The sequence below is a fragment of the Phascolarctos cinereus genome, unplaced genomic scaffold (assembly GCF_003287225.1).
Source record: "Phascolarctos cinereus isolate Bilbo 61053 unplaced genomic scaffold, phaCin_HiC Scaffold_5;HRSCAF=322, whole genome shotgun sequence".
Lineage (NCBI taxonomy): Eukaryota > Metazoa > Chordata > Mammalia > Diprotodontia > Phascolarctidae > Phascolarctos > Phascolarctos cinereus.
Genome location: NW_027555958.1, coordinates 369888854 through 369903152, shown reverse-complemented (window position 1 = coordinate 369903152; position 14299 = coordinate 369888854). Strand labels below are relative to the sequence as shown.

Sequence of the window (14299 nt, the reverse complement as noted above, 5' to 3'; positions counted from 1 at the left end):
ATGACGGAAAAAAAGGCATCTGGTTCCTTCAGGTGCTAGGCAATTGCATCATTAATTGCCTTTCTTCAGAGATTTAAAATATTCACCTTAACATCTCAGATGGGGATTTACTTGAAGCAAGTTCAAATAATTTTAGAAAACCTGGTCTCACCTTTATATAATATCCGAGATTAGCAGGTAGCAAATCAGTGTATCCCAGATAGAGAAACTGAGGCACAGAGAACCCAAGTCTTCCCCCATCCCATCATGTGATCAGGTGCAATTGCTAAGAAAAGAAGGAGCATTTTCTACCCTGGCTAATGGAGCACATGCCCTCAGTTTCAATCCAGGTTCCTCTTTAAAGTGCACTGAAGGAAGATTATACTTTTGAAACCCACAAATTTGTTACATGCACTGAACATAGGTAAGTCACTCTCCACAAAGGGACATAGTAGGACCCACACGTCAGGGGGCTGGAGGAAGAGAAGAGGAAAGGAGATCCAAAGAGAGACAGAAAGGTATTAGGACATGGAAAGAAGAGGTAGGGGAAAGGATAGCCATGATGATTCTCTCTAAGAAGGGAAAGATTCCAAGGGTTTGGGGGTCCTATGATTATAGCCATAAAACCACCTGGGAAGAATCCAGAAAGAATATAGTTGGAAAACTTCCACTCCCATTTACCTTGCTCCTGAGATTAAATGGCAAGGATATAGACTTCAAGCACCAGCTACTATGAATAATCAAAACAGGGCCCAAATAGACCCCCCCTCACTGACTCCTCAGAGTGGAACCAGCCCCTGAGTAACCAATGTCCCAAAACCTGAGTCAGTTCAGTTTCTTCTTTTAAAAACAATTTTTAAACATTCAAAATCATGTTGAAAGTTTTATTATTTTAGTATTTATGTTATTATATATAATATATTACTCATATTATTATAGCAGATTATTTATTCTGAGTTCACCATTTTAAATACGCTGTGCTGTATGTTGTACACAAAATCATGATGTCCATTTTAAAGGAAAAAACTGAGATACAGAACAGTGGTAGGGCTTGCCCAAGTGTGTTGGTCATGGTGGCAGGACTCCTGACAAGGGGTCCAGCCCTCTGACTCTCCCTAACATTCACCATTCATAATAGATGCCACCCAGAAAACTAGACAGCTGCCACTAGTTTCAAAAAGTCAGTGCACAAGAACTCATATACTTGTAACTTAATTTTGTTTTATGTTTCACTCAGTTCAAAAAAAATGATCAGATACAGATTCACAGTGGGCACAAAGAAGGGTTCTGATTTTTTTTATCTCTTCCTTGTACATGAAATAATGGAAATATGCTGTCCCTACTACGGAAGGAAGGCAATTCAGACCCATAGGTCAATAAGACCTCTGCTTTAAGGAAAACTCCTTAAAATTTTAAAAATTCCCCCCAGTAACAGCAATAAGTTAAATTAATGCACACTCATCCCATATCTGCCTTGTTAACAAGGTGGGCATTTGTGAGAAGTTTGGCTGGAACCAGCTGTGTGGTATGAGGCAAAACTAGAGTATATGGGAATCAAACTGGTGGCCTTGGCCTCAATAACACTTTCTAAGTACCTATTTTAAAAACAGCCAGGTCTGGTACGAGGCATAAAATTGAGCCTGGAAAAAGGTGGGGGAGAGACCCAAACTTATCCCCAAATAGAATACAACTGCCTCCCCCAGGATGACACATACATGGTGCACAGATCGTCCGCCACTAGAAAGAATAATTAGCAGCTTAAAGAATTAGGGTTCCATTTACATTGTGATCATCAAGACTAATTATCTGTTGGCTGAAATAAGACCTTATGTCTTTATTGCAGGTGTTTGTTTATGGTATAGAACTCACACAGCTGTTCTCCCAAATCTCCCCCCTACATAATTCCTTCCATAATTTCCCCCCAATGTAATTATGCACATACCTTTGCCCCAGTCACAGCAAATACCCTATCTCTGTAACATATCATATCACATGTGATACAAATAGCTTATTCATCATTCACGTATCTGTTGTTTCTATCTTGCAATCTTTATAATAATATAATAACAATTGACATATATATCACTTGAAGGCTGATAACAGCATCCTCAAAATGAAGAGACAGGGTGGTATATTTGATAGTATACTGGAATTGGAGTCAGGAAGATCTAGGCTTGACGCTTGCTTTGCACAGTTGCTAGGCATGTGAGTGAGTCACTCAGCCTCTCTGGGACTCAGTTTGTTCATCTGTAAAATGAGAGGACCTGACTCAAGGACTCAAAATTCATGATCCTATGACCCCATAAAGTAAGTATTGCAAATGCTATCCTCATTTTACAGACTTGATTTGATTCAATTCAATAATAACTGATTAAGCACCTATTAGATGCAAGGCATTGGGCTACAAGCAAGTTAAATGGTTTGCCTGTGGTCACTGGCCCCAGGTCTCCTACTCCAAGTCCAGTACACTAAGCTGTGTCTGTGTATGTCTGAGTCACGTTTCCCTGTTGATAGATTTAAAGTTTTCATAGGGTACTGGCCAGATACAGGCAGCTCTCTTTCTATAGTGCTCTGGACAGAGCCACCTACCATTACATGCCTAATAAAGGCACCTTCCTGGTGATAATAATGGTAAAGTTATGTCTTCTACCACAGTGCCATATGCCCTGGGGTTTAAATAAATATTAAAGTGCATCAAATTGAGGCCATACACTTGGGCAACGGGAACCCCGCCTACACACAATTTCTTTCTTAAAGACAAAAGGAAAATGAACATTAAAATGCGAAAAAGCTATTCAGAGATCATCAAAAGCTGATTGAAACCAACTGGAGTGGAGATATAAAGAATAAAAGCGGCTCCACTATTTGTCACACACCCAGCTGCGCCTGTATACCTCAGGAGGTTTCACAGGGTAGAGAGATCTCGTATGCCATATGTGCTTTAGTACCTAAATACAGCGGGGTGGCGAAGGCACTGGGTCCTAGATTGATAAAGTAGGCACTTCAGCAGACAAAAACCTACAAACATCCAGAGGCAAAGGAAGACTTAGCTCTCTGGACCCTGAAGGTTCATCAGGTCAGGTGTAATGGGGGTCTGGCACATGCACAGAGTGCATTAGCTCACTCAGCCGATGCGATTTCTTTCTCTGTGTGGAGAAACTGAGAAACTGCCTTCTGGGAGAACCATGAAGACCTGTAACAGAAGTGCCTTGGAGAGTCTTTAGAGCATAAGCAGACATTCTATAACTGGCTCCAATTGCTACCCACGTAGCTTTTTTTTTTTGATTGGCTGAATAGCCAGAACTGGGAGTGTCTTCAAAAAGGTCTGAGTAAACATCAGTCTACACTTTCCCTCATTCTCTTTTCCTCAGTGATATTGGAGGTTCTCAGCATCTCTTTTGTTCATGATGTGCAGTAAGAGATAATGCTGTAAAATAATGTCTCACTTTTTATTATTTATACCCAATGTACTTAGCACAACACTTGGCACATAATAAGAGCTTGATAAATATTTTTTCATTTTTTTGGTTCTACCTATTTCACTTTGTATCAGTTCAAACAAATTATACCATGTTTCTCTGAATTCCTTTTATTTGTCATTTCTTACTGCACAATAATACTCCATTACATTTGTATACCGCAAAGGTTGGGTTTTTTTAACCATTCCCACTTTGTTTCCAGTTCCTTGCTACTACAAATGGTTGTTGTTGTGCAGTTGTTTCAGTTGTGTCCAACTCTTTGTGATCCCATTTGGGGTTTTCTTGGCAAAGATACTGGAGTGGTTTTCCATTTCCTTCTCCAACTCATTTTGCAGATGAGGAAACTGAGGCAAACAGGGTTAAATGGTTTACCTAGGGTCACATAACTAATAAGTGTCTGAGGCCAGATTTGAACTCAAGAAAATGAGTCTTCCTGACTCCAGACCTGGCACGCTATCCACTGTGCCCAATGACAAATAATAATAAGTAATATAAATAATAAAAAATGAGACATTCTCTTACAGTATTGTCTCTTATTGGATATCATTAACAAAGGAGTCACTGAGAACCTCCAAAATCACTGGGGCAAAGAGAATGAGGTAAAAAGTAGTATTATCATGAATATTTTGGCATGTATTAGACCTTTGTGCCCATCTCTGGCTTCTTTAGCATATATATTCAGATGTGGAACTGTTGAATCAAAGAACATAGACATTTTTCTTGCATAATTCCAAACTTATCCTGAAAGGCTCCACCAACAGTAAATTAGTGTGCTTTTCTTACTATATCCCTTCTGATGTTGAAAGTCCCCGTTCTGCTTATCTGTTAGCTGTTTTAATTTGTATTTCTCTTCGTCTTAGTGATTTGCAGTGTATATTTCCACTCAGCTATTTATGGTTCGCAATTTTTCTTCTGAAATTTTTTCCAATCTTTTGACCACTTATCTATTGAGGAAAGAATATTTATTCAAAAAAACAATAAGTACTTAATGTATGTGAAGCACTCTGCTAAGCTAGGGCAAATAGCAAAATGAGTGAATATAGTCCTTACCCTCAGAGAGGCAGTTGTGGGGTTTTTCTGGTGAAATTTCTCAAATAAGTCTCCTTTTCTCCTCTGACACACCGCCATCCTTGTGCAGCCCCTCACCTCCTCATGCCTCAACTATTACAACCACCTGCTGCTTAGTCCCCCTGCCACAAGTCTTCCTCCCCTCCATTTATTTACCCTCCACTTAGCCACCAAAATGATTTTCCTAAAACAAAGATCTGACCATGTCACTCCCCACTGAATAAAATCCAGTGGCTTCCTGTCACCTCCAGGATCAAATACCAAATGCTCTGTTTGGCATTCAAAGCCCTTCACAACCCAGTCTCCTCCACCCCCACCCCCACGTACTCATCCATCCAATGACACTGGTCTCCTTGTTGTTACTGACATAAGACACTTCATCTCTTGGCTCTGAGCATTTTCTCTGTTATCCACATCTGGGATCTTCTTCATCCTCATCTCTCCCCACTGGTTTTCCTTACTTTCTTCAATTTACAGATAAAACCCCACCTTCTACAAGAAGCCTTTCCCAATCCCTCTTAATTCTAGCACCTTCTTTCTGTTGATTATTTCCTATTTATCCTATGTGTAGCTTGTTTAAACACAGTTGGTTGCATGACATCTCCTCCATTGGATTGTGATTGCCATGAGAGTAGTGACTATTTTTTGCCTTTCTTGCAACCTCAGCACTTAGTACAGTGCCTGCCACATAGTAGGAGTTTAATGAATACTCATTGACTGACTGACTGATAGATAGATAATAAATGTAGGGCTAGAAAGGGTCTTCATTTTAGAGATGGAAAAACTGAAGTCCAGAGCATTAAATAACTTCCTCCAGGTAAAACAATAAACAAGCATTTGTAGATGCTTTAAAATTTTAAATCCCAACAGGTGGTTGGGATTCAAGCCCAGATCCTTTGACTCCAACTCTAGCATTTATTCCACTATGCCATGCCTCCCATCACAAATACCAACATAGATAACTCTAATATACAGTATTACATAATACATTTATTAGAGAGATATAATAAAATGCCATGTGAAGTGGAAGGAGGGGAAAGGAGAGAAATGAAATAAGTAAAGGCTTTAATCAGGAGGTAAAGGATGGATTTTTGTCCCATATTTCTATTTAGATAGATTGTTGTATATGTATATATACACATGTGTCATGCATATATGTAGAAACACAGGGAAGATAATAATTACTTATAATGTAATATAGACAAGAAAAAAGCAAATAGATAAAAAATGGTTTTTAAAAATGCAGGTTCAGCAACAATTCACTACTTCATTTTCTGGCTTTATTCATGGCTGACATTAAATCATAAACCTGTTTCTTCCTACCATCCAGCTTCCTCCATGCTGACTCTTCCTCACTGCTCAGCAAATACATATTCACAGGAAAATTTTATTGTAATATTGCCCTGAGTAAAAATCAGGAAGAAAAATTTGGTATAAAAATTGTATCTAATTTTTTAAAACATGGCTGCTGGATTGCTTTAGAATAGCTGTGCTCCAGCTCCTTCCAGTGGCACAGTTATTTGGGAGAGAAATATATAAGTTTAAGTTTTGAGATCTTAGAGAAAACCTAAAGCTTTGGCTACATTAATGGTTTGGCTAAGTTTAACTTCAGTTCAGTATTATTAGTCAGTGGGATTTAGCAGTTACCTGAAAATTTTGAATCAGCTCCTAATTTACAACCAGTTCTCAGCATGCCCTGCCACTGTTCCGCACTGAAACCTGCTGTAGTTCTCATAAAAAAGTAAAGAGGATTTGACTAGTCTATGCACACAGAACTATCTTTTATATCCCATCTCAAAAATCAGAAAAAGAAGAAATTCATCTTCAAAAATGAAAAGACAAAGCAAGCAGAAAATTTTTCAATTTTTCTCTATAAATTTTCTATATTAAGCCATAACCAAAATGAGTAAACCTAACCATAAATGAGTAATAAATGAGACAAGAAAAACTCAGCACCCAATGCCTAATGCCATGTTGGCTTCATTAGAACCTCCATAAGCTATTCAGCCTCTCCTTAGCATGAGGCAACAAGATGGCACTGAATCTCAGAAAACATCTTTCCTCCCCTGCCCTCTTCTGTCCTAGCTCTGCCTCCACACCCCACAAAAACAAAACCTCCACAGCTCAAACATCCTTAAAAAACTCAAAAATAGACCACTGACCAAGTGTGACTGGGTTGCCAATAACTCCAAAGCAGGAAGAAAGATGAATGGAAGCTGCTCTGTGGATTCAAACCAATTGAAGAGGGGTAGGACTGTAAAACAAAAGAAGGTAAGGGGACAGAGATAACAGGAATAGTCTCCCCTTCCTTAAGATTCTTCCTTGGTGGGAAATGGCTATTGTGCTAATCCATGAGGACACAAAAAGAGGCAAAAGACAGTCCCTGCCCTCAAGTAGCTTACAATCTAATGGTGGAGAAAACAATCAAACAAATATAAACAAAGCAAGCTTTATGCAGGATAAATAAGAAATAATTAATGGAGGGAAAAGCACTTTGGAATAACTATTGTTTAGGAAATATTAACTTATATCAAGTGGAAATATGTTACTCTTCAACTCTTGCCTCTTTACAGCGTGTTCTATCTTATCTATATCAACTGCACCCTGACAGACTCAAACTGCTTGCTGATTTGATCTGAATTAAATGCTGTTCTCAATAGTTTGATTCACTATTTCAAATACTGCTTCCTTCTTGACTAGCCATTTCCCACCAAGGAAGAATCTTTGGGAAGGGGAGGCATTTCTTGTCTATCTCCCTCTCCAAATGGCTAGTTGGGAGGGAAAAACAAAAAGGAAACACAATTTTCTAAAGGTTCTAAAGGACAAAAGATTAATCACGCCCCTTAAAAGGAAGATCGATGCTCAAACTCAGGGAAAGTAATACATCTGAAAACTTGGTTGATGAAAAAAGGCTTGCTGCTACGAACAACGTCCTTTCTATAGGTGAAAAGATAAAAGTGCTCACTGAGTTAGACCCAGCATATTGATCATGCTGTGAGCTTTAGTCCTTATGTTAGCACCATTGCTTTTTTTATTCACCCATTAGGTCAGACAGAATTGAGGTTGTAAGACTTGGCTTTGAGTTTCCATCAGTCACAAAGTCCTGACAAGCAGGCAGCTCAGTTTCAAGTATGCAAGAGGCAGCCCAAATTTTCCATTTTCTCTATCAATCTCCCATCCATCCAAGTCCTTTTCACATGACTCTTTGTATACCAAAGCTCAGAGTCCAGGCCAATGTTCAACAACAATAGAGTTACAAATAATTTATAGCTCACTGGCCTTTGGGAAGAGCTAATGGGGAACAATTTCTACAGGTTCAAACATGAAGTGGGGAGAAGGGAAGAGGGAGGATTTTAGTGGATTCATCAGGTAGGGGAAGAAAAAGGTAAACTTGTACATGGACAGACTAAGGAATCAGGCTGCTGACCTGGGAATGGTTTAGTTGTGCCAAATTATAACCCTGGGCAAGTCTCTTAACTACTTTCACTTTCCTGTCCAAAATTCTTCTTCCTGGTGACAACTTCCTAATACATATTATCTTCCATCGTAACGTAAATACCTTTGAGGGCAGGAACTGACTTCCATAGTTGTATTTGTACCCCTGGGAGTTAGAACAGTTCCTAGTAAATAGTAAATGCTTGACAAATGTGTTGGGTTGGTTTTTTTTTTATTCATTCATTCATTCAAGTAAGGAGTATATTTGCAAATGTATGCCCTTGAGCCTGGTGCCACCATGAAAGTAGGCAGTGCCATCCTGTCCTCAGTGTCATCATAATAGTAATAAAGCTGGGGTTCAAACCCAGGTCCTTTGACTCCAAACTATTCTGCTACACCACACTGTGTCTAATAGATGGGATACTACCATCTTAGAAACTCCACGAGAGCAAGGGGCCATGCCAGATTGACTTTTATTCTTTCCAAAGCCCTGGCTTCCTTCAAGTCCCAGCTAAAATCTCTGATTTTTGGAGAAGTCTTTCCTGATCCCCCTAAATTCCAGAGCCTTCCCTCTGTTGAATACCTCCAATTTATCTTGTATAGCTCTTGTTTGTACAGAGCTGTTCTCATGTTGTCTCCCCCATTAAACTAGGAGCTCCTTGAGAGTAGGGAATCTGTTTTGCTTCTTTTTTTTTTTTGTATCTGTAATTCTAAGCATAGTGCTTGGCATATAGTAGGCACTTAATTAATGCTTATTAGCTCACTGAATACACAGTAGGCATCTATTATTTGCTGATTTGAGCTGAGTTTGATGATGTTTGTTGTTCAGACCTTAGCAACTGATCTTCACAAGTCCTAGCATTAGCCACTTGCAGCTTGATACCATCAATGGACCTTGGCTAGGTGGTTCAGAGGATAGAGTGTCAGGTCTGCAGTCTGGAAGACTCATCTTCCTGAGTTCAAATTTGGCCTCTGAGCAAGTCACTTAACCCTGTTTGCCTCCCTTCTTCAGCTGTAAGATGGGTTGGAGAAGGAAATGGCAAACCGCTCCAGTATCTTTGCCAAGAAAACCCCAAATGGGGTCACAAAGAGTCAGACATGACTGAAAAACAACTGGACAACAATAAAAGAAAAGAAGAAAGTCATTCCTATTTGACCAGGCCTCACCTCTGTGAAAACCATGAAGGATAAAATATTAATCAGGTAAATATGTGAGGCTAAGATCAGGCTCAAATTTTGCTCCCTTCCCCTTTCATGTCTATATCACACAACTGAGCAATGATACACCACCTAGCATTACTATTCCATGTTTATGTCTTGTCTCTCCTATTATAGTAACTATGAGCTCCTTGAATTATAGGAACATAAGATCACAGATCAATAGGTATGAGGCCTCAGAGGCCATCTAGTTGAACTCCCTGGTTGTGCAGTTAAGATAACTGAGGCCCAGGACCCAGGTAGATTAACTAATTTGCCCAAGGTCACAGAGGAAGTATCTGAGGCAAGATTTGAACCTAGGTCCTTTGACTTCATAGAAGGTACTCTTTCCACTGTACCATACTGCCTCCTCAAAAGTAAGAGTCATGTCATCCTTACTCTATGCCTTCCCCCGGACATTAAGTACAAATGCATTAGTAGGTAACCAATGTACTTTTTTAAAAATAAAATTTTATAGATATCTTTTGCTTTACATTGCCTAGATTTCTTCCAACATCCTTTGCTCTCCCTACTCCATGAGCCACTCCATACATAACAAAGAAAATTTTTAAAGGAAAAAAAGAAAAAGAAAAAGAGGAAGGTGTAGAAGGAGGTGTTGTTTTATGTCTTCTTTGGGGACATGATTGTTCTTTGCAATTCTGTGATATTTATTTTCAGTAGTTTTGTGGTGGTTATTCTTTTCATTCACATTGTTGTACTCAAGTACATTATTTTCTTGGTTCTGCTCACATCACTCTGCATCAAGTCATATAAGCCTTTCCGTGCTTCTCTATATTCAACACGTTCATTATTTCTTATAGCACAATAATATTCCATTGCATTCATGAACCACAACTTGTTAAGCCATTTGACAATTGCTGATCATCTACTTTGTTTCCAATTCTTTGCTACCACCAAAAGTGCTGCTGTAACTATTTTGTTGAATATAGGAAATTTCTCTCTAACAAGTACCTTGAGGCATTTGCCTACTAGTGGAATCTCTGGTTCAAGGGTATGGATATTTTAGTCACTATATTTGCATAATTCCAAATTGCTTCCCAAATTTTTTATACTGATTTGCTGCTTCAGCAACAATATTCTAGTGTATCTATCTTCTCCCAACCCCTTCAACTTTGACTATTCTCATTTTCGATCATCTTTGTCAATTTGCTAGGTGTAAAGTGGAACTTCAGGTTGTTTTAATTTGCATTTATCTTTTAATTAGTGGTGCGAAGCATTCTTTCTCATGTTTATTAAAAGTTTGGAATTATTTGAAGAAGTTCTTATTCATACCTTTTGACCACTTATCTAATGGAAAATGCTTTTTGTACCAATGTACTCTTTATATAGATAATAACTCTGCTCCTATCCTACCATCCACAGGATGTATGCTTTGAGTTGTGCTTCCCTTAGTAGGGATGGCCATGTACCAAACCAACCATATTTCCTTTACAAAATTCTCCTTGCATGCATTGATGAGACAGCTGACTTAGATTAGTAGTGAAAGCTCAGTTTGTAAAGATTGAGTAAAATTAAATGGCAGTGTGATATTTAAGTCTTAGATTTCTTGAGTTTGTTGATTATAAAGGTTAATTTTCCATGTATATATCCACATGGACTTCAGATGGAACACCCCCTTCAGATGTTTACATCAAGGCTCCAGAAAAGATGAGGACTCTAATTCCTTTCAGGATAAAATCATTCAATATACTGCCTTTCCATTCAGCGCAAGAAGGTATCTGTCACTCAAACCTGCACTCCCTGGGATAAAGGTTTGTCAATCATGTTCCATCTGAGCGGCCCTGGACATGTTTTATTGAAACAATGACCTACCAGCCTTGCCTGGAAGGAACATTGATTCTTGGTGTAAAGTAGTTTGGGGAAAAAGAAACACAACAGCTTGGCGTTCCCCAGAGGACCCACTGTCCCACCTTCCAATATGTCTATCAAAGACCCAAGCATAATGCAAAATTCATTTTAAAATGCATTGCTATCTTATTTATTTTTAGGAATAAGAATCACTGAATGTTGAATCTCTTCTTGGAACGAAAAAATCCTGTACTTGCATATGATTATTGACCTAGATATTTCATTAGCATCAGTTGTAGAAGTCAAGAAATGAATGAGAAATATATATAGGTCCCAAAGAACAATGCAAATTAATAGTCCACTGCTGGCAGTCTAGTTTCCCAAGGGCAAATGGGGTCAGCCAGAGAGACCAGAAAAAAAAAAACTCACCTACTAAAAGAATAGAAGTTCTACACCAAGAGAGCTTGGGAAGCTATGAATTCACTGAATAAAGTTCAATTGTGGAGGGGTGGCGGGAATCTGCCCTGCCAATCTAGCCTAGCATATGTGTATGAAACAGAACATCCTGATGAAAAGCCCAGACCAACTTTTAACTATAATGACAGACTGTCTATTGGAAACTGAGGGTGCTCCTTAGCTGAAAGAAGGGAAGAATAAAAATGGCAATTGTACTGTTGCAAAGACTGGACGAAATTAAATGGCAATGCGATATTAAACCTTCATGACCTAGGTTTCTTGGGTTTGCTGATCATAAAGGTTCATTTTCCATGTATGTATATCTACATGGACTTCATATGGAACAACCCCATCCACTGGGAGCCATTAAACAATTCACCCCAGCCATTTAACATAACCAATCAAAATAGGCAGGATACTCACTGTTCTTTTTGTACATCAGGATTTCAAAAGAGTTCATTTCATAATTCTCAAATGTCTGCCGCACCTTCTCAATTGTATCTTTGTCTGTCAGCTCCCCATACATAAAACTGTAAATCAATCAACAATTCCAAATTAAAACACTCCTGCTCAACCCAACAAACACCAAATATGGTCAGTATGCTAGGTTCTGGGGCTACAAATGCAAAAGAAGAAAAATTCTTTACTTTCAAGACTACTTTCTATTAGCAGATACCTGTTATTCTTTTCTAACACTAGGCCTAGATTTGTATCTTTGAACATATCCTAAGACCTGTTGGCTATGTTGTACTATAATTACTCAGTTACTTAAGCTGAATATACTATTTGAAAACATAAGTTATAGGAAAGAATTTCTTATTTTGCATCTTGACCAAAACCTTAGAGATCAAGGAGACTTCTTGGAGACCTTGGAGAGGTAGCCAAACCAAAAATGAGCTTTAATGCACAAAGTTAGAATGTGAACAGAAAGTCAGAGGCATGGGCTTTCAGATTCACTCCATGAGACAGGCAGCACAAATCGTACCCCATGCCCCCTTTACAGATAAGGAAACCAAGGTTATCCAAGGTCATATAACTAATATGTAAGTATAAGAAGCAAGACTTGAAACCAGGTCTTCTGAATAAGTATTTTCCCTATTGTGACACTTTCTCTGATCTCTCCTACAGAGAATACACCATAGAATTTAACTTAGCATCGTTATTTTGAAGCGTTAAGAGTTCCACACTTTCGAGAAAGCACCTACCATTTGTTGATTGATTGAATGACTACAAAGCTCTGTACTGGGTCTTGGAGAAAATACAAAGTTTGAGTAAGACATACTCTTTGCCCTCGTGATATTTAGAGTTCAGGAAAGAGATCTGACACATACTCAAATGACCACAAAACAAAACAATATAAATTATTGTACTATAATATAGTTATACTGTAAGCAGTGACTGAGTCAATGTTTAATCAAAACAATCAATGAGCATCTATTAAGCTCTGACTGTGTGCCAGGCATTGTGCTTAGAGTTAGAGAATACAAAGAAAAAACAAAAAGAAATAGGTCCTTCCACCAAGAAGCTAATATTCTATTGGGATAGACATGCATCTAATAAGCATGTATACACAGTATGTATACACAATAAACACAAGGTTGTAAGAGGAAGCACTAGCTTCCTGGGGAGAGGGGAGCATCAGCAAAGGCCTCATATAGAAGGTGTTCCTTGGGCAAAGTTTAAAAAAAAAAAGAATTCTAGAAGGCAGAGGTGAGTCCATTGTAGGCATGGAAAATAGCCAGTACAAAGTCATGGAGATGGGAGATGAAGTAATATGTGTAAGAAACAGCAAGAAGGTCAGTTTAATTAGACCAGAGATGGGAAACCTTAAGTGCAGCCTTTTGACTAAATCCAAATTTTAGGTTCAAAATTTGGATTCAGTCAAAAAGCCGTACTTAAAGATCCAGAAGGTCACGTGTGGCTTCAAGGCTAGACCACACTGTGCATGAAGTGGGATGAGCTAGAAGTCAGTCAATAACAATTTATTTTGCACTTACTAGATACCAAGTACTGCACTAAGTATAAGTTTGTAAAGGTAGGTCGATACCAGGCTATAAAAGGCTTGAAAAGCCAAATCCAGTAACTTTTGTTTCATTTCAGAGATAATTAAGGGTCACTGGAGTTTGTTGAATTGGGGAGTGACCATCAGATCCAAGCTTTAGGAAAACCACTTTGGCAACTGTCTGGAAGATAGATTGTAGAGGGAGCAGCTAGGTGGCGCAGTGGATAGAGCACTGGCCCTGAAGTCAGGAGGACCTGAGTTCAAATCCAGCCTCAGATCAAACACTTGACACTTACTAGCTGTGTGACCCTGAGCAAGTCACTTAACCCCAATTGCCCTAAAAAAAAAAAAGATAGATTGTAGAGGAGACAGACTTGAGGCAAAAAGGCCAAGAGTATTGCAGTAGTCCTGACGGAGGTGATTGAGTATAACCTCATTAGACTGTGAGCTCCTTGAGAGCAGGGACCATCTTTTACTTTTCTTTGTGTCCCTAGTACTTAGCACAGTGCCTGCTACATAGTAGGCACTTAATAAATGTTTATTGACTAAATGGGAAGATGTGGAAGGTAGAAATCAAAAGATCTGGCTACTGTTTGGAAGTGAGGAGTGTAGGATGCCACCCACTGGAAGGATGGTGTTGTCCTTGACAGAAATAGAGGATTTCAGAAAAGGGATAGGTTTTGCAGGAAATACAATAACTTCAGTTTGGGACACAGCGAGTTTGAAATGCCTTGTGGGACATCGATTTGCATAGGCAGTTGAAGACATAGAAATAAAGTTCAGGACAGAGACTAGGGCTAGAATGTAGAAAATTTTGGCAACATCGGAATGAAGATAATAATTAAACCAAAGACATATGATATTAAAAACTTTT

At 38.8% G+C, this 14299-nt stretch overlaps 1 protein-coding gene across 1 annotated transcript in view; it reads right to left on the bottom strand.

Moving 5' to 3' along the window:
- Positions 1-14299, bottom strand: part of KCNH1 (potassium voltage-gated channel subfamily H member 1) — a 502700-nt gene that overhangs the window by 462486 nt on the left and 25915 nt on the right. The window contains exon 3 of the mRNA XM_021007863.2: positions 11847-11953. Within this exon, the coding sequence (XP_020863522.1) occupies positions 11847-11953 (107 nt within the window). The remainder of the gene's footprint in view (positions 1-11846; positions 11954-14299) is intronic.